The sequence below is a fragment of the Nothobranchius furzeri genome, chromosome 4 (genome assembly GCF_043380555.1).
Source record: "Nothobranchius furzeri strain GRZ-AD chromosome 4, NfurGRZ-RIMD1, whole genome shotgun sequence".
Taxonomy (NCBI): domain Eukaryota; kingdom Metazoa; phylum Chordata; class Actinopteri; order Cyprinodontiformes; family Nothobranchiidae; genus Nothobranchius; species Nothobranchius furzeri.
Window position 1 is genome coordinate 4,799,187 of NC_091744.1, and position 24,641 is coordinate 4,823,827.

Here is a 24,641-nt window from a genome sequence, read left to right on the forward strand (position 1 = left end):
AGGTAAGTGCTGGATAGCTTGTTCTTGCTTTTTGGGTGGTGGTTTAGGGGGAGGGACTAAAACAAAACACACAAAATTACAATTTCCATATTAAAAAAAAAAAAAAAAAAAACCAAAGCATTAAGAACCCACAATCGGCAGGAATGTATTTTTTTATTTTTATTTTTTTAGAGTTTTCTTTTCTGTTCCTCCACTCTTGTGGCCGTTTCCTTTCGTGCTCGGTTAAAAGCGATAGCAGACGAGCTCTGAGGCGGATCTGATCCCCCTCTCCGTCTGTTGGTTTGTGCCTCAATAGCACCAACGTTAAGGTCCAAGCCTCTGTGACGTAGAGCAGAGATAATAAAATAATAATAATAATAATTATAATAAAAACATTAAAAATAATCAGATAAGGGTTAGATTTATGCAGGTCGGGATGGTTTTCAAGGCCAAGCTGGACTGATATGGCAAAATTCACCCCGTTGTTAAGTAAGTTGATCTGAGACAGCAAAACCAGTGAGACGAACTAAAAGCGGGTCAGCTCAGAACAAAGCCACGTTGAACTCAGAACATCTATTTTAAGGTTTTAAGTGCCTTTTGAGTTAAATTAGGGGTTGTCCATCTTTTAAAAACTCTAAAATCGGAACTACTCGTATCTGATCTCCCTTCAGATGGAGCCAGTCTTGCATCACTACGTCTGAGTCCCTGGTACCGGCGAGGCCGGAGCTCCTGCTGCAGACCCACCAGCGTGGATGGAAGATGTGCCGAAACAAAGGCCAGAAGTAGCCGGCGACGGCTGGATGGATAGAGGGGTGAACAGATGAGAGGACAGGTGGGTTTGGCAGGGCGGTGGTGGTGGAGGCGGTGGTTTTAGGAGGAGAAGGCAAGTTTGACACTGCAGGAGGAGTAGCCCTCGTCACTGGCCATGCTTTGCAGGCTGCTGTGGTCGTCCAGGTCGCTGGTGCTGGCTGTGCTCACGCTGTCCAGCTCTCCATGGGAGAACTCCGTGCTTTCCACGTCAACCTCGATCTCTTCTGGAGGGGGTTAGAGGAAGAGAGCGCGCGAGAGAGAGCAAGAAAAGAGAGAGGGAAGGAGAGAGAGAGGAAGAGAGAGAGGAGAGGGAGAGAGAGCGAGATCAAGGAGAGGAAGAGAGAGAGGAACAATGTTACAAACCTGTTTTTATAACTCAATGAGTGATTTGGAATCAAATCAGAAACTTTTTTAACACAAACAAACAAACTAACAAACGCTTCATATTTTCTTCCTGCGCCCCTCCAGCATCACTTGGCCCGGTTCCAAACTGGGTGATGCCAGAGTGAACAGTGGCGTGAGGCCGGACGCTCGCTCACCTTGATCGGAGTCGGATCGGTCGGAGCAGAGGGTGGAGCCAACGCTGTCTATGCGTATCCTCTCGCCCTCCCCCGGGCTGCTCTGGACACCACCGCTGCCCCCCAGCAGCTCCAGCTGACGCTGTAGGTGCCTCTGCTCGCGCTCCAGAGACTCCAGCTGGTACTGGCTCTTCCTGTCCGCCTCTTCAAGTTTCTGGTGGGGTGGGGGAGTGGGGGATAAGTTAATCATCATAATTTACTTAGACCCTTTATTGTTCTGATGGAACCATAATTATTACACTATTTTAGAGGTTGGTCCCTATGGCTGACACAGTCTTGGATCTGCAGTCCGTTTTAATATTCTTTAAATGCTTCAGGTTTAATCAGTAGCTCCTCGGAGGGAGAGAGGTGGCATCCATTAGGGCTGTAGCGAAGCCTCGACGAAGTCGACGGCTCGATTCTAAAAATTTGTCGACGTCAGATCCGGAAGTCGACGCACCGCGCCCACTTGTTGCATCCCCAGGAGTTTGTAAATAGAGGAGGAATCTGCCTGTTTTTCCTCTAGTTCGCCCTCTTCTCCGCCTTCACTAACATCTCCGCCAAATACCGAAGACCCGGAACAACGTCCGTCCACTACTAGATTATTTTCCTGTTTTGCCCGCCTTCGTCTCCCGGCAACGGACAACAACTTCCGGGGTCAGATGCGCTGCTTCGTGTCTATCGCAGATGTAGAAAATCACCGGGAGCGTTTCTCCCTTCATAAAGGAGCTTCTTTCAGACATGAGGAGAGCTGTTTTGGTGGTAGCAGTCTCTCCTCCGTGCTGGTCTGTTTGCTGCTGGGTGTTTTTGGTTTATTTAAACTTGGTAACTTGAACTTAACGTTGGTAAAGCTACTGTTAGCAACTTCGCTAACAGCTTCTTGCGTTGGGATAAGCTGTTACGTTTTGGTTTAGAGTTCATCTTTTTTGTGGTGTAGATCTCCGTTTTATTACATTTAGAGTGTTGTGGGTTTTCGGTTTAGTGTAAAATACCACCTGAGTTTGGTTTAACCCGTAAGACCACTCGCCTCACGCACATAAGTGACCAAAACAAAGCAGCATGGAGACACTCCATCTTCTACCACCTCTCAGGCAGCAGCCTGCACTCCCAAGTTCTACACGTCACCAGAACATAACCAACCAACACAATAAACGCAGTGTTATACAAAATGGAAGGCCTGTAGTGTTTATTCTCTTACAGTAAAAATTTATCAATTTTTTTGAGGAATTTATTTGAGATTTTCTGGTTTTTGTTAATTGTGCAATAGAAAAATAATCATTAGATTAATTTTCTAAATAGTCATTAGAATAGTCGACTATTCGATAAAATAATCGTCAGAATAATCGTTTTAAAAATAATCGTTTACCCCCAGCCCATCCATGAACATCAACTCAACACAAAATCCCATAAATTCTTACATTTTTACTCATTGGGAGCATTAGCAGCTATAAGACAATGGAACGCCATAATAAAAATGTAGAAATGATAACACTGATGTTAATCACGTTTTATTCAAACACGCTCAAAGTATTTAGATTTTTTATATATTATATTTTACATTGTTTAACATTTCTAGGTATTTTTTAAAAGTCATTTTATTTTTGCTTTATTAATACAAAAGAACTCAAACGAGCTCTACAAAGTGGTTGACCTTGGCCAAAGGGTCGAACCAAAATACTAAATGGACGGACCAACACCCCCGTTTCTAGCGGTTACGCAGCTAAACATCTCGTGTCTGTGGATTTTCTTCCTTCCAGCCCTGAAAACGATTTTCCGCTCTTGTTAAGTTTCTCGTCTTTGCTCCTTTTATAATGTGTTCTGTGGTTATGATGCGGGCCGAGACGGCGCCTGACACAGCAGAGCGGGGATCTAACCTTCCAGCCTCGAGTCACACTCGCCATCGCCACCGAGCGTGACTCTGAGTGATGGAGAAACAACAATAGACCATCGATAAGCTAAGGAGAGACTCTGTTTGACAGCAGCAGGAGTGCAGGGAGGAGGAGGGTATGTGTGTGTGTACAACAACAATATCAGCTTTATACTTGGCCCTCCCAGACACGTGAACGCTCACTGAGTGGCGTTTTTCACACGCAGACTGCTCCATCTGAGGCCGGTTTTGGTTGGTTTTTTTACAACTCCATTGAAAACTGCAAAGCTGAATCTCTTTGTGATTATATAATATTCAAAGCTCCACTATAAAACAGGGAAGTTCCCCACAGCAGCATGTGACAAATGCAAATATCTAAAAGCAAACAAACAACGGTGCAACGTCAACCCACCGTTTACTCAGAAATAAACAGCTAAGCAGATGAGTGACAATTTAAGCGCAGCCCTAACAAAACCGCGTATACGTATGTCACGTCACCAGATGGACTGATTGTGAGATCCCACAGTTCATATGCACGGCCAGAGCAAATAACCCTGGCTACACACGTTCTGCTGTATTTTACCCTGACAGGAGATGGAATGTCTGCACGCAGGCTCTTTAATCAGATGACTTCATCAGCTGAACTGAAGCTTCATCAGATATTAAAGATGAACAGTAGCATTCCTTTCCCCAAGGTTCCTCACAGGAGAACTCCTAAAATAAACTTTTTACTCCCAGAAGAAAAGAAGATTTTATAATATAAGTGTCATGGTCTGCATCTGCCCCTTCATTCTGTGTCTTATGTTTGTAGCCCTTTAAAGTCAATTCCTCCCAGGTCCTGTGTCATTCATTCATCCCCTGCCCTCCAGCTCTTCCTTCACGTTCTGTAGCTCCAGCCTCTTTGTCCCCTGCTCAGTATTTTTGTGTGTGTGTGTATGTCCTTCCCTCAGTCTTAGGTTTAGGCCCTGTCCACACGTAGCCGGGGATCTGCCAAAACGTAGACATTTTTCTACGTTCTGGCCTGTCATCCACATGAAAACGGAGTTTTTTCACACGAAAACGGATCTTTTTAAAAACTCCGGCCAAAGTGAAGATCTGCGTTTTCTCCGTTTTGGTTGTCTGCGTGTGGACGGACAAAACCGAAGTTTTAAGGTCCGCAACGTCACTTTCCACGACAAAAAATGCTGACATCACGTGTGCGACCTGTGTTTACACTAGCCGACAGCATGGATGCCCTCAGAGCTGCGCTCGCTTTATCATTTGTCCAAGCGCTTTCTGCTTGTTTGGTTTTGCAAGAGGAATTACTGCTCCTTGTGGAAGACCACAGACGAAGGACGAGGTTAAGAACGGGGGAAGTACTGCCGCCTACAGGTCTGGCATGTCCTTAACAACGTATTTATCCGGGTACGTGTGGACAGAGTTTTTTTTTTAAACGCTGTGGTGTGGATGCAAGTTTTTGGAGGGGCGGATATTCGTTTTTAAAAAACCCCGGCTACGTGTGGACTAGGCCTTAGTTTTATGTTTTAGGTCTTTCTGCCCTCCACTGGTTCTGTTTTCCCCATTTAGATAATTTGTGTCACCTGCCTTCCCTCCAGCCCTCACTCCACACACCTGCTTCCTGTTTCCTTAATTGTTCTCCATGTGTATATAAGCCTTGTCTTGTCACTCTGTGGTTGTTGGTTCATTGTCTTGGTCAGCGTTGTTTTGTCTCCTGTCTCCTGTCTCCTGTCTCCTGTCTCCAGTCTTTAGTCTCTAGTCTCAGTCTTTAGATCTCTGCTCAGAAAGTGAGCTTTTGGATTTTGGTCTTAGTTTAGTTATCGGGTTTTTGCCTTCGCCCCTTGGATTTTTTGGTTCTCCTCCTAAATAAAGGATTTTTACTTTTCAACTGCTCCTGCCTGTGTGTTCTGGATTTCCTGCACCTTGGGTCCTAACCTCCTGCTCTCAACATGACAATAAGTAATAATTTTATATTTCAGAATAATCCTTGAAGAAAAGAAGATCTTACAATTAATAATCACTAAATATTGCCATGTATAATTATAAATGAAGTGTTTCACAAATATGTTCAATGATGCTAAATATGTTTGCTGGATTAGATCACTCACACCAGACAAGAGGTAAGGCTAAATTAAGAAGCATTACACATAAACTAACCTTGTTTCGCAGACTAATGGGCCATTCCCATCTGTACCGGGTCGGCCCGGGCCGGGTAGCCCCAGTCGGCCCCAGCCTGGCACGGTTGATTCCACACATCCTTGTCTTAAGCCCATGTGGGCTGATTCTACCCACCAATCAGAGGCTTGCTCTAATGGAAGGTGTGAATTTGCTGTCAGCAGTGGGCGTGTTGGCCCTGGTCGGCCTGAAGCAGTACCCCTCGGGAAGAGGGCCGAGAATGAGCCTTGGTTGGCCCGGGAAAATACCAGGCCACCCAGATATGTAAACAACCTACGCTACCCGGCCCGGGCCGACCCGGTACAGGTGGGAATGGGGCTTAAGCGGCTCTGCATCACAGAGGGTGCGTTCTGAGAATTCTTGATAACTTTGGTAATAGATAAACAGCAGGCTATAAAACCAGCCGCTCTGCTTCCACCCGGAGACAAGTTCGAACCTCCAACAGAACGAGGGTTTAAGACTGGCCACCTTTAGCTGAGCTACCAAAGGATTTTGACACACTGTCAAAACCTTAAGCTTTTGCACCTGCAAAGCTGAGGACAACAAGAGATTTTTCCTGCAGAACAAAGCTGATTTTGCAACACTCCTTCAGAGTGGTTTTGAGATGCTTGGTTTCATCCAGTCCACCTGTGTTACCTGGAGCGATCCTGGACCGACCTGGTCGTACTAGAAGTTAGTCTACGGACTTCTGTCCCCGGGATCTCCAACCCCCTGATACCTCGGATCCGCAAGGGCGTCTCCACTTGGGTACGTAGAACACAGTGAGCTAGCGTCTGTATGCAGTTTGATAAGACCAGCTTACAGGTCAGATGCAAACCAAATTCTTTTATTATCCAGAACTCACCTCTCTCTGAGATGCGGAGATTTTGACTCTGAAATACTATATTCACACCTAGTTCCAGACACCCATCTCTTAGTTCGCACCCACTCACAGAAAATACTAGTTTAAACCATTTGTCAAGGCTTAAAATTGTTTGTAGAATAAATTCTTATTTGTTTGCAAACACTGACTGGTTCCTGAATCAAAGCGAAGTGTGACGATCCCTTAATAATTAAAAGAACCCTAGAACCTTCTAATTAATCATCCAACGACCAAGCAAGGTAATAATCTATATTAATACAGTATTACAGCTATTGGTCACAAAGTAATGAGAATAGAAATAAATAGCTCTTAAGCAGTTTATTTAATCCAATTTACCCTCTATTGACTTCATTACACGTATGTCCTTCTGACATTTTAGCCGTGCACTAATGAATAAATAAATGTAGAAAATGGAATATGTTAAACTTTCCTCTTTCGTATTACGGAAGCTCAAAGTCTTTTTCCTTTGATGTCAGACATGGTAGGTGTTGGTTGCTGTGGATGATAGCTCTGCTCTCTGATGTATAGATTAGCATGATCTCGCTAATGGGTCGCTTGAATTCTGAAAAGGTTAAAAACAAAATCTGCACAACACATTTTTCTAGTCAAAGAGACGTCGCGGGTCAGGAAGCCGTGTGAAACAAAAATCTAAACTTAGTTTTTGTGAAACAGAAAGTAAAAGAACATTCTGGCAAAAGAAAAGGGGAACGAATGAGACATTACTAAGACTCTGAGACAAAGCTGCAATAAAAACAGTTTTTGTACGTTCTTGCTGTGTTTGTCTTCAAATTCCATTTTTGGTTCTTTTTTAAACACAAATAAGGTTTTTCTTTACCTTGCTGACTTTTCGTTTGCGTCTGCAAACAACTTCAGAGCTGACGCTGATGGTGGCGTCACTTCCTACTCCGTTTACCCGCGGGCAGCAGAGGACGTTGTCGCCCTCTGCTGCCCGCTCTCCCCTCCCTGATGATGCAGTCCCATGCGCGATCCAATGAGTAAACTCCATCGTCTCTGTTCATGGTCCCACATCCACGTCTCCTTATCTCTATAGTTTCTTTTATCCATCTTTTGTATTTCTGTTGTTCGGTGTTTATGATCCTTGTGTTGTCCCAGTCCATTATATGGTTTTCTCTTGTGCAGAAATCTGTTACGGCCGATTTCTTTACTGTACTTTCTGCTTCTTCTTTTCCTGCTCTTGTGTGTCTTCGACTTGTTTCTTTCACTTTCGACTGCGTCATTGGAGAGGGGAGAGCGGGCAGCAGAGGGCGACAACGTCCTCTGCTGCCCGCGGATAAACGGAGAAGGAAGTGACGCCGCCATCAGCATCAGCTCTGAAGATGTTTGCAGCCGCAAACGAAACGTCAGCAAGGAAAAGAAAAACCTTATTTGTGTTTAAAAAAGAATCAAAAATGGAATAAAAACATTTGCTTGACACCTGTGCAGCTGTTGTAATTCTTTTGCAATAACTTCACACCCTCAATTTAACCCTGCCGTATCTCAAACATGTTCTATGTACCATTTCTACAACAATACAGCACAATCCTACTAAGATTTGGAATATTTTCTTGTTTTTTGTGTCTTTTACTAGCTGCCAACAGTCACAGCCCATTGAGCTACTGACTTTGGGAGTAACTCAACTTTCTTTAAAGAGGTCCTTCACTGAGAAACCATCTTTTACTTATTATTTCTGAAAATGATCAGTCACTCTGACATCATCATGCAGGCTGAACGCGACAATAGTCTCCTGCACCTATCTCCTGCATTAGCTTCTGATAGAAAAGAAACGCGTGGATTTGAAAAGCCTGACAGATCTACATCAAGCTGTGTCTTGGACTCGCCCATCTTGGCTCGTGACGGGGAAGGCTGTTGCTGGTTGAGCGTCCGGGAAACAGCAGAGAACGACTCGACTAGCTAACTGCTGGCATCAGCAACTCCACCACACAGCAGAACTCCTCGAGGCGTGTGTTATTTGTGGAGATAAAACATCAACGTTGCAGAGGAAAAGGAGTCGGTGGTAGAATTGAGTTGCTGTTAGTCAATCTGAAGCGAGATGTCAGAATGTCAGGAAATGGAGTTGTCTACTTTCTCCTCCAGCTCAATTATCTATGCTCAAACAAGCGCAGCTGAAGTTCTGGCAATGGAAACACGGCTTATGAGAAAAGGACCTCTTTAACTTAACTGGCACTTTATTGCTTTTAGTTATAATTTCCAGCAGGTCGATGATCGTCTCTAAACTCTCTGCACTGTTTCGGGCCAGTAGATATTGGTTAATGCCGTTTACAAGAAGGGACACGGCAGACTGCACTTCTTGAGGTTTTGTTAAATGTTCTTCAGATTCCATTCCATTCCATTTATTTGATAAAGCACATTTAAAAACAGCATGTGAGCTGACCAAAGTGCTGTACAGGGGTAAAAACATATAGGGTTAAAATAATAATATAAAAGAATAAAACAACTAGAGCAAAGCACAAAGAACCAACCATGAGAAGTCAATAAAATCAGTAAAAGAACAATGTAAATAAACCATCGATAAAATAGCTAGGTAGTAAAAGCAAGCGAATAAAAGTAAGTAAAAGTAAGATAATGAATTAATTGACAAAGTTTTTGCAGGGTGTGACAAAAAACGTTCAAGGTCAAGCTCCTGGGGCTAAGCCCCCCCCTATATCTCAATCCTAGTGACGTCCATGGCTGCAACACTGACCGCTACTGGAGATCCTTCCTGCCAACAGCCATTGTAATATACAATAAGTCTTTGATGACTTGATTATTATTATTATTATTATTATTATTCTGAGCTACTACAGCAATCAATTTCCCTCTGAGATTAATAAAGTATTTTTGAATTGGATTGAATTGAAGCCTTCACTCTGCTGAGGCCAAATCATCAAAGACAGAAATCTCTAAGCATTGTTGACTCAGACCACTGTAGCACGATGAAATCACAACAATGACATATTCAGCTGTTTCTATCCACAGCTGCTGTATTCTACAACCACTGTAGACTTGGATATAGATAACAGTTTTGATGTGCTGTTGAACACCAGTTGTTTTACGTTCTAACTTATTTAGTTTCTGATGTCACACAAGAGGCAACTATAATTGCAAATGCTTTTTGGCGTTTAGGGTCACTTTCACTGCTTCTATTGAAGCTTGAGAAATATGAATGGACAAGAGACCGGTGTCTAAATGGGTGGCCGTAGAACTCAGTGTACAGGTGCCCAGTATCTGTAGATGTACCTTTATGTGTGCTTTGGCTTTGTTGAGTAGGCCCAGGGTGGTGTGGCGGCTGCAGTCAGGTCCCAGAGGTATGAGGGCCTTCAACCTCTCTAGACATAGCCGCAGGTGAGCTCGTCTACAAATAAAAGCAAACAGAAAGCAAAATGACAGCTGAATAAATAGAAAAACACAATAGATCTTGGCGACAGCATCACTGTAAATGCATGATGGCTGTTAACATGACCTGTTCTAAAGGCACTCTTTGTTCCGGCTGTTGCAGTAGTTGGTTAACTAATTACTAACTAGTTAATATAATGTAGCTGAAAGTTTGACGACACTACCTCCATTTAAAGGAGACTTAAACACTTGTTTTTTTCAAAGCATTTGCAGTGGTCTCTAGTATAAGTGAATGTCTTGCGAGAGGATCTCTGAGGAGGAAAAAAGCTCTGGCGCTCCTGTTTCAGGAAGTAGAAGATAGCAACAGCAGAGTTAAGTGGAACTTATTCCCTGAGATTTGGACATCTCACCTCTGATTGGTTAACAGAAATGGGACTCTACCACTGACTGTTTGCTCTGCAACACTGCTGTTTTATCTTCACAAATGACACAAGCCTGAAGGAGTTCTGCTGTGAGGTGGAGTGGCTAATGCTAATGGTTAGCGTCTACTAGTCGAGACATGCTCTGCTGTTTCCTGAATGCTAAACCAATAACAGCCTTCCTTGTTGTGAGTGAGGATGGGAAAGGCCATGTATGTTGATTAGACACTTCAACTGCAATTGTCAGGCTTTTCAAATTTGAGTGTTTCCTCATCTACTTTCTGTCGGTGGCAAATGCAGGAAATAGAAGTTGAAGAGTATTTTCATGTTTAGCCTGCATCTTAAACTCATCGTGACCGATTATGGTTAAAAAATAACAAGTAAAAAACAGAAATTGGCCTTTAAAATGCAGCTCAAAACTCATCTTAAGAAAAACTGTTTTTTTTTTGTACCTTTTACTTTTCTGTTTCTGGTGTTGTGAAGCTCAGAGGATTTTTACTACTATTTTTTTCTCTTTTGAGCATCTGTTATGATGTGTAACCATGGCAACAAGCTGGTTTACAATCGGGAGCAGCTGATTAACATTGGAAAAGGTGAAATAATAACTCAACTGAAGCCACAAATCTCAAATGAACTAAAATGCAAGAAGCGTGGATGCAGAGCGGGAGCAAAACGGGGACAGAGAAAGAGGAAAGTCAAACCATCTCTTCCATCGATCATAATGGGCAATGTGAGATCATTGGCAGACAAGATGGATGAACTCCAAGCCCTTTCAAGGACTCAGCCAGAGTATCGGCAATGCAGTGTTATGTGTTTCACTGAGACGTGGCTGCAGGACCATATCCCCGATTCCAGCGTCTCTCTGCCAGAATTCCTGACTGTACGAGCAGACAGAGATCTGAAGAGGAGCGGGAAAAGAAAAAGAGGTGGAGTGGCAGTGCTTGTCAACAACAGATGGTGCCATCCAGGTTATGTTTCAGTGAAATGTCATCTCTGCAGCCCAGATGTTGAACTCTTGGCAGTAAGTTGTCGCCCATATTATTTGCCAAGAGAGTTCACCAGACTGCGATGGACAGGCTCTCTCTCCAGGGTGTACCCCGTCTGATTGCCCATTGACCGCTGGAGATAGCCACCAGCAAGAAGCTGGAGAACAAACTACGGAGGAACAACATCAGAGATGTCTGGTCAGGGATGAAGAAGATCACAGGGTTCAAGCAGAGGAAGGATTGCACAGATGGCAGCCTGGACACAGCCAATGAACTGAACAAGTTCTTCAATAGGTTCAGTTCAGGAACAAACCCAGCATCCTCCTCGCCTGTCCCCAGCCAATCAGACATCCCATCCTCCTCTGATCCAACATTTTCCTGTCACACACCAGCTCTTTTGTCCTCTAACGCAGTCATGGACTCTTCTGGTTCTATAAATCTGTCTTCAACCAAGTCAGGAGATGCTGCTGCCCCATTTACCTCCCCCTCCCACCTATCTGTCTCTAGAAGTCAGGTGAAGAGGCAGCTGGAGAGACTGAACAGAAACAAGGCTGCAGGTCCATATGGTGTCAGCCCCAGAGTACTGAAGGCCTGTGCAGAGCAGCTCTGTGGGATTCTGCAGCACCTCTTCAACCTCAGCCTGGCCCAGGTGAAGGTTCCAGTCCTGTGGAAGACATCCTGCCTTGTTCCAGTTCCAAAGTAAACTCGCCCATCAGTCAATGACGACTACAGACCGGTTGCCCTGACATCCCACATCATGAAGGTCCTGGAGAGACTCCTGGTGGTCCACCTGAATAAGCAAACTAGGACATATCAGGACCCGCTGCAGTTTGCTTATCGCCATGGAGTTGGAGTTGAAGATGCCATCATCCAGCTGCTTCAACCAATCCACTGTCATCTGAACAAAGCAGGCAGCATTGTGAGGGTCATGTTCTTTGATTTCTCCAGTGCATTTAACACAATCCAGCCTGATGTACTTTGCCAGAAACCCCAGAAGACACAGGTGGGGGGCCTCAACTATCGCCTGGATTAAAGACTACCTGACAAACAGACCACAGTTTGTGAGGCTGAAGAACTGCACATCAAACCAGGTGATCAGTAACATTGGAGCACCACAGGGGACTGTACTCTCACCATTCCTTTTCACCCTGTACACCTCAGACTTCCAGTACAAATCAGAGACCTGTCATCTACAGAAATACTCAGATGACTCTGCAGTTGTCGGGTGTATCAGAGATGGACAGGAAGCTGAGTACAGAGAGCTGGTGGAGCGCTTTGTGGCATGGTGTGGAAACAATCATCTGACCTTGAACGTGAACAAAACAATTTGATTTTAGACTTCAGAAGAAACAGGGTGGAGCCAAACACTGTTTCCGTCATGGGAGAAGAAGTGGAGGTGGTTGAGGAATACAAATACATTGGATTTCACCTGGACAACAGACTGGAATGGAGAAAGAACAGCGAAGCCGTTTACAAGAAGGGGCACAGCAGACTGCACTTCTTGAGGACGCTTAGGTCCTTCAATGTCTGTAGCAAGATGCTGCAGATCTTCTACAAGTCTGTTGTTGAGAGTGTAATCTCTTCAGCCATCTTCTGTTGGGGTAGTAGCATCAGAAGCAGGGACCTGAAAAGGCTCAACAGCCTAATAAGAAAGGCTGGTTCTGTTCTGGGGACGACTGTGGAACCACTGGAGGAGATAATGCAAAGAAGGATTCTCCAGAGAATCAAGAACATTATGGACAACACTGAGATTTCTCTTCACAAGACTGTCCGACAACGGAAGAGTGTCTTCAGTCAGAGGCTTCTTCAGTTTCGCTGCAACACTGACCGCTACTGGAGATCCTTCCTGTCAACAGCCATTGTAATATACAATAACTCTTTGACAACTTGATCACTATTATTATTATTCTGAGCTACTACAGCAATCAATTTTCCTCTGGGATTAATAAAGTATTTTTGAATTGGATTGAATTGAATCTTTTCATGTGAACTCCTGTGGGTCTGCTGCTGCTCGTTGGCTTGTTAGCTCATTTCCTGCTTACGGTATGTTTCTCCATATTTATTTACATCTACTTTATTTTCTTTTTGTTCTTGTGAAGCGCTTTGTGATTTTCATCTTGAAAGTGCTGTACAAATAATTTTTCTTCTTTCTTCTCCTCAATCTGTTGTAATTATTTACTACAAATTAGCAACTCTTCACATGTATTTTCTACAATATAAACAGTTTTATCTGTGTGTGTGTGTGTGTGTGTGTGTGTGTGTGTGTGTGTGTGTGTGTGTGTGTGTGTGTGTGTGTGTGTGTGTGTGTGTGTGTGTGTGTGTGTGTGTGTGTCCATCATGAACCCTGGTCAGTGTGTTCCATCATCCTGACAATACCTCCCTCTGCGCCTGGAGTCAGGCCTCAGGTACTATCTATACAACTAATGGACCCAACTTGAGAGGTAAAGATAGATAATTGTAGCTTTAACCCAATCATGGATCCATTAGTTGGGTCTGCTCTTTCAGCTAGCCTAAGGAAAACGGTGGAGAGGCATTAAGAGTCAGTAGACTCAGTGGACTGACCCAGACTGGAGCATAATCTCTGGGGCAATCCAAGGGAGACGAGCCCAGAGGACCAGGGCAGGAATTCAATGCAAATCCCGAGCAGCGTGTCTCTCAGCTACGCTCTGCTGCTTTAAAACTGGCAGGTGCATGTGAGTGCTAGCCAGGGCGTATCTACCTCTGTGTGTGTGTATGTTGACAAGAGCAAGCCCTTACAGCTATTTCACTGGTCTTGTTTAGGTTATTGTATGTGAACAAATGTGGCATTTCTGCAGACTAAACAATGCAGCAGTCATCTGATGTGATCAAAGTCACAAGACACACACACACACACACACACACACACACACACACACACACACACACACACACACACACACACACACACACACACACACACACACACACACACACAGGACAAGGTTTGCATGATGTCTATCAGTCTGGCTCCGGTAATCTATCTGTTCAATCAGCTCCATTCATCCCATGTTTTTTCTACACCAATGTATATCTGTCCCTTTCATCTGTACATACAGATATCAATTGCCACCTTTTCACATCCTACTCCCCCAGCAGCTCGAGGGTGGGGGTGGCTAGGTACACACATCTCCACCTGGGACAGATCACAGATAAAACATGACTAAACGTTTCTCAAAGTGGTTTTGTCCGACTCCAAAATGACAATAGTTGATGATTCTGCAGGAAGGAGGCACGAGGCGTATTTTACAATCCAATGTTTCTGTTCCAATCAAGTATTTACATAGACAGCTGAAAGTGTGTTTAAAATTAAACACAAGCATGAAATACAGTATTTTTAATGCAGACAGCCATGAATTGCCTGATCAGAAAAAGAAGAGCAGGACACACTCGTCATGCGGGGGCCTGTCCGTCTGAAAGTTCCGCCTATCAGACATAAAGTTAACCATCTCCAGACACCGGAGACTCTGGGTTTAGAGAACAACCACCGTCTCAGCAGACAACCCAAGATAACCTCCTTTTCCAAGCCCTCCTGCTCTTTATCCTCCCTTTTGACATCACCCAGCGACATGTAAAAATGCTCAGAGGTATCTGAGGTGTGCTATGACATGGCGTAGTGTCACCATATTTCTAGCACCAGCAATGACAGCAACACCATTATGGTTAAACCACAACTGGTTTGAGGAATCACTTTTTGGCCTGCCGACTCACCACCTAATGCAACCAGATGGTGTTGATGTGGATGAGAAGCTCCGCCTCCGTCAGCACTGTCATGACTGGTTTTGCTGTTTGAAGCGACTTATTTACTATTTCATCCTTTTTCTGGCATAAAGAAACACTTTCTGGCAACTTTCCGACTCTCATTATACCTCTTACTGATGAGGATGTGTGTTAGACGCATGCTGGCATTTCTTCTAATCTCTGAGTGTGTGACACACCCATCTGTGTGGCACCCTGATAATTATAGATGGGAATGGAGCCCCCGGCGCATAAGAGGGAGTGCCTGAGGAGCGGTGTGTAATTGTGAGGGACGAAAAAAGAGAAGGTGCCCTATTCCAACTCACACAGGACGTCTTAGTAACGAAAAATCCAGGATTCACATCTTCTGAAGGTTTCGTTCTGTGACAATTGTTCTATATGAAATTTTTGCACACACATGCTTAACGTGAAAATCACCTGCATTTACCACAAAAAAGGAAATAGATGGGAAAACGAACGAGCTAGAAAAAGCCAGTCTCTTCTACGTCACAGGGAACATTTACATTCATGGCCCCGCCTACCTCTGCATTGATTTAGCGGCACGGAGTGAGCAGAGCACGTCTTGGCTGGCAGAAGCTAATATTAGCATTAGCAACCGCACAAGAAGTTCAAACACCTTCGGGCTTCATTTTGATCAACTCTGCATTTTTTTCACACATGAAAGAAAGAGCAGAGGCAGCGGAAGAGTTGTGCTGCTGTTAGCCAATCAGAAGCCAGATACTGGCCATGACTATTAATGAGGCAGACTCAGAATCTGGCCGTTTTCCGGCCCCCACGTGGGCAGCACTAGATCAGGAGGTAGAGTGGGTTGTAGGATATACATAAACACAAATACTGGCCGTTTATATATTTATGCACACCCCTTACAAACATCTAGCCCCTGAAACAGAAGCAGCAGAGCCTTTTTCCCACAGAAAATAACTCACAAGGTGTTGACTCATTCTAGAGAACACAGCTGATTCATCAATAAAGGAGTGAACTTGAGCTTTAAGGCTTTCTTTCCATCATTTGAGCTACCTGTCTGCAAATGTGAGAAATGGAGACTCAGTTGGATTCAAACTGAATTGGTGCACATGACACTTCAGTGTGCCCAAAAATACATTGTGTAATTTATTTAGCGTTCCTCCACCACAATGTAGTCAAAAACTGTCTTGATTTTCTCCGTTTATCACAGGAATGAGGCTTTTTTAATTTTTTAACAAAAGCTGAAAACCCTCAAGAACATGTTGTGACGTTCTGGAAACACCCACACAAATGTGCACCACGGTTTATCACCAATAGTGTCAGCCTGGTGAGATACTGGCTTTACAATGACATTTTTATTCACTTGTTTTTATGCCTGCCTGCAACACAAGTATCCAAAGTCTCTGGTTAAAATGATGGGTCAGCTGAGAAGGGTTGGACCTTCAAGCATCCCTCTATCAGAGTGAGGTTTAAGAGCTTCAGCAGAGAGGTTAAAGGTCATAAACTCCCAGTGATAACCCCAAACGCAGGACAGGTATCCCCAAAACAGCTTGTTAAATACATAGACTTACAGTTAGAAATCTTAGGCCACACAGGACTTGAAATCAAGCGGAAGCTTGCGACCATACCTGCACGCTGCAGGCACAATATCTATTTTTTTCCTCCGCCCTCTTGGAGTCACGTAAACAGAAACACGGGCTTCTGTTTGCAGAGTTCTTAGAAAAGGCAGACGCTAGTTACATAAACAGCTATGGATTTACTGTGAAGCCTCATAACTCTGTCCTCAGCTGCGAATGCTACGGATTTGCGAGATATACGCGGTAAAAGGAAGTGACATCACTAGGTCAAAGGTTGTTTCTGTGAAAGGTTGTTGCTTCAGCTGATGAGGAAATCGTCCTCAAAGCCAAGGAGTGACCACCGCAAGTGTGTGTGTGTTTAGATGGATGCTGTGAGTGAGTGAGTCAGAAGCAAAAACCAGCTCCTGTTTTAGTTTTTTATCTCCAGCGGGGAATGAATGGCGCAGTGAGCTGCAGGTTGCCTGAATGAGGAACCCTCCATCTGCCACGGATTACACAACACGTGGCCCTTTGCTACCAGGACCTCTCTAAAACTGTCACACATAGCGGAGATGTCAAAAATCTCACTAAAGTAAACAACGTAGGCGAATCATGGTTTGTTCTCATATTCAGCAGGAGATTCCTCAGAATCTAAAAGCATTTAAAAGGATTCATCCCCACCTTTTTTTTTTTCATCCCTAGCAGGTATACCTCTGCCCTTTTAAAGCCCATTCTCCCTTTGACAGCGCACATCTATGAACACATCGATCAATAACTGGCTATTAAAAAAAACCACATCTGAAGCTGCTGGTGGAGCTTCTGATCTCCCACCAGTGCATGGGAGTTACCTGGAGCTGACAAAGAAAACACCCACGAAGCCAAAAACAGGTGAATTTAGTTTGGGAAATCAGCAGAGTAGGATTAGAAAGCATCTCTTCTGTTTCAATTCAAATATGATAAAAAACATCAGAAACCGGAGCAACAAAGCTATCAGCTGATTTATAAATAGTTTATCAACTGCAGCATTATGCATAGCTCGGCTGGATCCTTAAGGAAACACTGGCGGGGAGTCAGGCTTTCCTTTCCTCCTGAGACAATGGGCTGCTTCCAAAGTGCTCACTTCACTGAAGTATGTGTGTTTCTGTCTGGCTCAGGACTGCGCGAGTGTGTGTGTGTGTGTGTGTGTGTGTGGCTAGGGACTCATGTTCCTGACAGGCCCCAGATGGGTGCACAGGCAGGAAGCTCTGCCTTTTGGCTTTGACATGTGAGCGAGCAGCCAGCCAGCCCTGGGTCACTGCGCGGCACCTTTCCTCCTGTCATGAACTCCTCCTCTTAACCTCCTCTGCGGGCCGGGCTGGCGCTGCACTCCAGTTCCCAGCATGCCTGTCACCGACGCTTCCCGGTGACGTCATCCCGCTGAGCCTATTTAAGGACCTGTCACAGCTGAGCCGGCACTCAGTCATCATCTAACGATAGACGCCAAGCCATTCTAAGACCTAAGACACTAACTCTACAGACCATACGGGAAGAGAACTTCCCACGCTGCCACATATCAGTCTCCATCCACCACTCTCTCCGCGCCTGGGTCTCATAACCACTCCAGCTCAGCCCACCGAACCTGACAGGATGACTGAGACCCGAGTAGACCCAGCGGAGATCGCACAGCTGCGAGCTGAGGTAGCGCAGCTGCTCAGCCGAGTAGAACGCCAGGAGGCGGACAACGCCCAACTCCGTGTGGAGAACAATCAGCTGCGTGCTGTTACTGATCGCCTCGCATCCAAACTCGATTCCGTCACCGAACTGGTAGTCCAACTCTCCTCAGCCCTCCAACGACAGTCATCTGCCACTCCTAACGTGGTGGAGCCGTATCTAAGTCTCCCAGAGAAATGGGATGGGATTAAAGGATCCCCGGAGAGCATGTTGGCCGTTCTGTCAATGACTTTTGAGTGTCAGCCGGCACGCTACCCGACTTCCTGCTCTCGCGTGGCTCTGTTAACCTCCCTGCTGACTGGGCGAGCCGGTGAATGGGCGGCTGCTCTGTACCATCAGAAGTCCCCAGTCTGCAACGACTATGAAGCCTTCGTGAAAGAACTGAAGAAGGCATTCGTTCATCCCAGCAGCGAGGTCGCAGATGAGACACGCCTGCTCCAGCTTCGACAAGGCTCTCAGACCGTGGCCGAATTCACCTCACGCTTCCGGACCACCGCTGCCCGTCTAACCTGGGGTGATGCCGCGGTGAAGGCTGTGTACTTGGAGGGATTGTCACCCCGCATCCGTGAGGGCATGATTGGTCACGAGGCTCCAACCACCCTGGACCAGGCGGTGGACCTGGCTCTCCAGCTGGACCGCTGCCTCCTCACCAGACCAGGAGTGAGGGCGGTTCCCGTACAATCCCGAACTTTCCCCCGCCGTCAGGAGAACCAACCCATGGAGGAACCCATGCAACTGGGTCATTTGCCCCCCGAGGAACGGGCGCGCCGTTTTCAGGAGGGACGATGCGCCTATTGTGGGGCTCTGGGTCATCCCCGTGCAACATGCCCCATACGCCCGGGAAACGGTCCCTCCGGGTCGGTGTAGGAGCTGCCTCACTCGGAGTTTCCACTCATGCAGCTCCTCATCACACCACCCTCTCGGTCTCCTTCCAGCTGAGCCAAGGACCGGTCCCCCTGGTGGCCCTCCTCGACACCGGAGCTGCAGAAAGCTTTATCGATCAGGGGTTGGTCAACCGGCTCAAGATCCCACTCACCCTCCTCGATCATCCCGTTCCCGTCACCTCAGTGGACGGGCGCCCTCTCATGCCATATCCGATCACGCACCGATCCCAGAACCTCCGGATGACCATCGGAGAACACGTAGAGACCCTTCATTTCTTGGTCATTCACGCCCCTACGACTCCTCTCATTCTGGGTCATTCCTGGTTCCGCCTCCACGACCCTCACATCTCCTGGTCCACCAGTAAAGTCATGGCATGGGGTGTTAACTGTCGCCTTCATCATCCGTCTCCAGGATCACAGCCTAGGGAGACACCACCCAAGGATGTGGATTTAACACTCCTTCCAGGATCACAGCCTAGGGAGACACCACCCAAGGACGTGGATTTAACACTCCTTCCACCCCAATACCACGATCTGGCTCGGGTCTTTGCAAAAGAGCCTACCACCAAGCTGCCTCCTCATCGCCCCTACGATCTGGAGATCAGGCTTCAGCCCGGAACCACCCCGCCTCGGGGTCGGCTGTTCTCGCTCTCCCCGGCAGAGACCCAGGCGATGGACGCTTACATCAATGAGGCTCTCCAGAAGGGGTTTATCCGACATTCCACGTCTCCTGGGGCGGCAGGGTTCTTCTTTGTGAAGAAGAAGGAAGGTGACCTCCGGCCCTGTATAGACTATCGTGGATTGAATAAAATCACCATCAGGGACCGCCATCCTCTTCCCTTAATGAGCACGGCTCTGGACGCCACTGCCCAAGCCACACTGTTTACCAAGCTGGACCTCCGCAGTGCATACAACCTCATCCGCATAAAGGAAGGAGAGGAGTGGAAAACCGCTTTCATTACACCCACTGGACATTATGAGTACCTGGTCATGCCCTTCGGCCTCTGCAACAGCCCTGCCGTTTTCCAGCGTTTCATCACTGATGTCCTCCGTGACATGCTGGGTCGTTGGGTTTTTGTTTATTTGGACGACATCCTCATCTACTCCCGCACGGCCGAGGAACACACCCAGCATGTTCGAGCCGTTCTGTCACGCCTCCTGGAGCACGACTTATTCTGTAAACTGGAGAAGTGTGCTTTTCACCAGGAGTCCACCTCGTTTCTGGGATTCATCATCTCCTCCCAGGGCCTGCGCATGGACCCACAGAAGGTTCAGGCGGTCGCGCAGTGGCCACTACCCAAGACCCTGAAGCAGTTGCAGAGTTTCCTGGGGTTCTGCAACTTCTACCGCCGGTTTATCCGCAACTTCAGCGCCCTGGCGTCACCATTAACTTCCCTGACGAAAACAACCAATCAGCCTCGCCCTTTCCGCCTCTCCCCGGAGGCTGTTGCTGCCTTCCATGAGCTGGTCCGCCGCTTTGTAAGCGAGCCCATCCTCCTCCACCCGGACCTAACCCGGCCTTTCGTTGTGGAGGTGGACGCCTCTGAGACGGGCGCGGGAGCCGTACTGTCACAACGTGGCCAGGACTCCAAACTCCATCCCTGTGCATTCTTTTCCCGGAAGTTCTCTCCTACCCAGCAGAACTATGGGGTCGGGGACCGGGAATTGTTGGCGATAAAGTGGGCCCTGGAGGAGTGGCGACAGTGGCTCCAGGGTACCCCCACTCCTTTTCTAATCTGGACTGATCATCAGAACCTCATCCATATTCAGACCGCTCGCCAACTCAACCCTCGTCAGGCCCGGTGGGCCCTCTTTTTCGAACCTTATAACTTTCACATCGCCTACCGCCCCGGCTCAAAGAACCTCAAGGCGGACGCCCTGTCCCGTCAACACACCCAGGATCCAAGGCCTCCTGAACCGAGGTCCATCCTCCCGACCGAACGGTTCTTGGCCGCCCTGCAATGGCCCCTGGAAGCCTCCATCCGGGCGGCTCTCCCGGCGGACCCGGCGCCCCCAGAGACGCCTCCTAACCGCCTTTACGTTCCGGCCGTGTGTCGACAGGAGGCCTTGAGGTGGGGGCATAGTTCACGGCTCGCGGGACACCAAGGCCAGGCTCGTACCTTCCAGTTCCTCCGCCGGGCCCTGTGGTGGCCCTCTATGAGAAAGGACGTGCGTGAATACACCGCTGCATGTGACACTTGCGCCCGGTCTAAGTCCACCACCCAACCTGGAGCCGGGGAATTGCAACCGCTCCCTGTGCCTAAAAGGTCGTGGTCGCACATAGGTGTGGACTTTGTCACGGGGCTTCCCGTTGCCGACCACCTGGACACCATCCTCACCATCACCGACCGCTTTTCGAAGGCTGTGCATTTAGTGGCTATGGCAGGGCTCCCCACGGCTAAGAAGACGGCGGAGCTCCTCCTCGATCATGTGGTGAGGCTCCACGGATTTCCCCAGGACGTGGTGTCTGACAGAGGGCCTCAGTTCATCTCACGTTTCTGGAAGGCTTTCTGTCGGTTGGTGGGCGCTTCTGCCAGTCTGTCGTCAGGCTATCATCCCCAGACTAATGGTCAGACGGAGAGAGCAAACCAGCAGCTTGGGCGTTACTTACGCTGCTTCGCCTCGTCTCAACCGTCCACCTGGCCTCGTTACCTCCTATGGGCGGAGCTCTCTCACAACCTCCAGACGTCCTCCGCCACGGGTCTATCGCCCTTCGAGACCTGCTACGGATACCAGCCCCCTCTTTTTGACCATCAGGTGCCGGAGGTGGAGGTTCCGGCGGCTCAGGATATGGTCCGCCGCTGCCATCTCGCTTGGATCAGGGCTCGCGCCGCCATCACCCGGGCTAATACGGAGTACTCCCGACAACACTGCCGCCGCCACCGGCCCGGCCCTGTGTTCCAGCCTGGTGACCGGGTTTGGCTCTCTACCGCAAACCTCCGGTTTCCGGCTGGTTCCAGGAAGCTGTCGCCTCGCTTTTTGGGGCCCTTCCCAGTCCGAGATGTCCTCGGTCCGGTCGCTTACCGGCTGCGCCTCCCTTCCACTCTTAAGGTGCACCCGGTATTCCACGTCTCACAGCTCAAGCCGGTGGTGTCTTCTCCTCTCCATCCGCCTCCGGCCCGGGTGCCGACGCCCCGAGATGTCGATGGGGACCCCGTCTACACCGTCCGCAAGATTCTGGACGCCCGCCGCCGGGGCCGTGGATGGCAGTATTTGGTGGACTGGCAGGGTTACGGTCCGGAGGAACGTAGCTGGGAGCCTGCCCGCTCGTTTCTGGATCCTTCCCTGTTGGCTGATTTCTGGTCGCGTCGCCCTGGGCCTTCTGGAGCCGTCCCTCGCGGGGGGGGTCCTGTCATGAACTCCTCCTCTTAACCTCCTCTGCGGGCCGGGCTGGCGCTGCACTCCAGTTCCCAGCATGCCTGTCACCGACGCTTCCCGGTGACGTCATCCCGCTGAGCCTATTTAAGGACCTGTCACAGCTGAGCCGGCACTCAGTCATCATCTAACGATAGACGCCAAGCCATTCTAAGACCTAAGACACTAACTCTACAGACCATACGGGAAGAGAACTTCCCACGCTGCCACATATCAGTCTCCATCCACCACTCTCTCCGCGCCTGGGTCTCATAACCACTCCAGCTCAGCCCACCGAACCTGACACCTCCCAATCCATCCCTCTCTCCAAACAAGACTCAATCACATTTTTCTATTTTCTTTCTTAAAAACGATCTCAGTCACCCAAAAGTTGTTTTGTGTAGAGCGTCTCCTTTTTTCATTTAGAAACTAGCATCCAGAGGTGTGGACTCGAGTCACATGACTTGGACTCGAGTCAGACTCGAGTCATTATTTTAATGACTTCTGACTTGACTTGATAAAATCTATAAAGACTTACGACTTGATTCGACTTGCATCTAAAGACTTGATGATGAGCATATTTGATATTTTAGCACAAAAGTGGCACGACGTGGACAGAAATCAGAAATCATTCTGGGTTTGATCTTGTTCTGCTAACTGCAGCAGCACTTTGTTTATAATCAGTTTCAGTTGCACTTTCTGCTTGTTTCAGCAAATAAATGAAGCTTTAATAAGCTTTATTTCTGGAGTTTATTTATTATCATTGTCATTAAATTGAAGTTGGACTGATGACTTGATTACGACTTGAAAATTCAAAGTTAAGGACTTGGACTTCCATATCATTGACTTTGGACTTGACTTGGACTTGGTTGTCTTTGACTTGAACTTGACTTGAGAATTGACTGGAAAGACTTGTGACTTGCAAAGGTGGATACACCTTCATTGCTTCGGTTGTGTGAGGTAATGCCGTGTTAATGAAATATTTGTAGATATTCCCGTAGTGGCCAGTTCTGAGGACTGTCGTCCCCACAGCTCTCAGCTATTCAAACGGTTCTGGAAGCTTTGCGCTAAACGCTAGCTTTGATCGTCCTCACAAATATGTTTTAGATGATGTAAAATAATATCTAAATCGGTTGGTATGACCCGTATACACATGCATGTTCACCATGCAGCTCCTGCTGCTTTTAGATTACCCACACGTGCATGTGTCTGGAAGGACACACACAAAAATACGCTTGCTAAGTCTAACACTAGGGTTGTCACGGTATGAAAATTTAACCTCACGGTTATTGTGACCAAAATTATCACGGTTTTCGGTATTATCGCGGTATTTTTTAAACGGTGTTGCATATGTTCAGAAAGCATTGATAGTCCTGTTCTACACAAACTGAAATAGTTTTGAAAAGGTTTAACAGTGTTTATTAAACCTAAAATAACACAAAGCCTTAGCAAAAGTGCAACTTTTCACAAGTAAAGGAACAAATAGCTTATTTTTCTGGAACATGTTACAGTAGTCAGTGCAGGTTTAAATTATACAAATCCAAACATTCAAAACATAAACAATATGTAAACAAATCAAAGAAACACCACTTGTTTTCTCATATACTTGTTTTCTTCATTATCAAAATGAAAATCTAAAACTCCAGTCCACACTTGACTTGAGCACTGTACAAGTCAACCTTAAAAAATATGTATTTAAAATAAATATCCACTTTAAACAAATTACTAAAATAACTACTACACTATGTAATCAAATCCAAATGTTCAAGTATAAATGGCATTGAATAAGTAAACAAATCCATGACAAGGAACTAATTGTATATTTCTCTTCATCATCAACAAATAAGATGCTTCATCCAGCAACAGGGTGTCCGTGACACGGTTTAAATGCTGGCAGAGGACGCTGCGGCTGCAGTATATAGTGACTCGTTGCATTCTCCCTCTACCAAAAGTCCTCGCGTCATGCATTTCAGCTAAAATGCTCATGTTGACTTACCTTGCACTGGCTGTGGAGACGTGGGTGATCGTCACGCAGATGTGCCATGAGATTTGAAGTGCTGCTGCCTTCTGCAGACAGTTTCCTGCACGTTCTGCAAACGGGATAGCCGTCTTCTATTAACTGTCCCTCAGCATTTTTCAGAAATCCCAAATATGCCCATACTTCCGATTTAGTCTTCTTTGAGGGCTGATGGATGTCCTGGGCGCTGCCGTCTCCTCCTTCGGCCATTATTTCAGCTTCAAAGTTTTGGTGCCGTTGCAAATTAAAAAGTGCGTGTGCGCGCAGCGGGAACTTCAGCTGAAGCGACGGTGGCTGGTAAGGGTCATCGCGCCGAAACCGCGGCCACGGTAAACCCACCGAGATAATATAGTTTTTTAAAAACTGGACGGTTATTTTTATTGTCAACTTTTTT

General features: G+C 46.8%; 1 protein-coding gene across 2 annotated transcripts in view; it reads right to left on the reverse strand.

Moving 5' to 3' along the window:
- Positions 1 to 626: 626 nt before the first annotated feature.
- mxi1 (max interactor 1, dimerization protein) overlaps positions 627 to 24,641 on the reverse strand; it is a 52,680-nt gene continuing 28,665 nt past the window's right edge. For both annotated transcript variants that reach the window (XM_015967566.3, XM_015967573.3), the window contains exons 4-6: positions 9,485 to 9,599; positions 1,329 to 1,521; positions 627 to 1,013 (exon numbers count right to left, since the gene is read on the reverse strand). In XM_015967566.3, the coding sequence (XP_015823052.1) occupies positions 850 to 1,013; positions 1,329 to 1,521; positions 9,485 to 9,599 (472 nt within the window). In that variant the 3' untranslated portion in view covers positions 627 to 849. The remainder of the gene's footprint in view (positions 1,014 to 1,328; positions 1,522 to 9,484; positions 9,600 to 24,641) is intronic.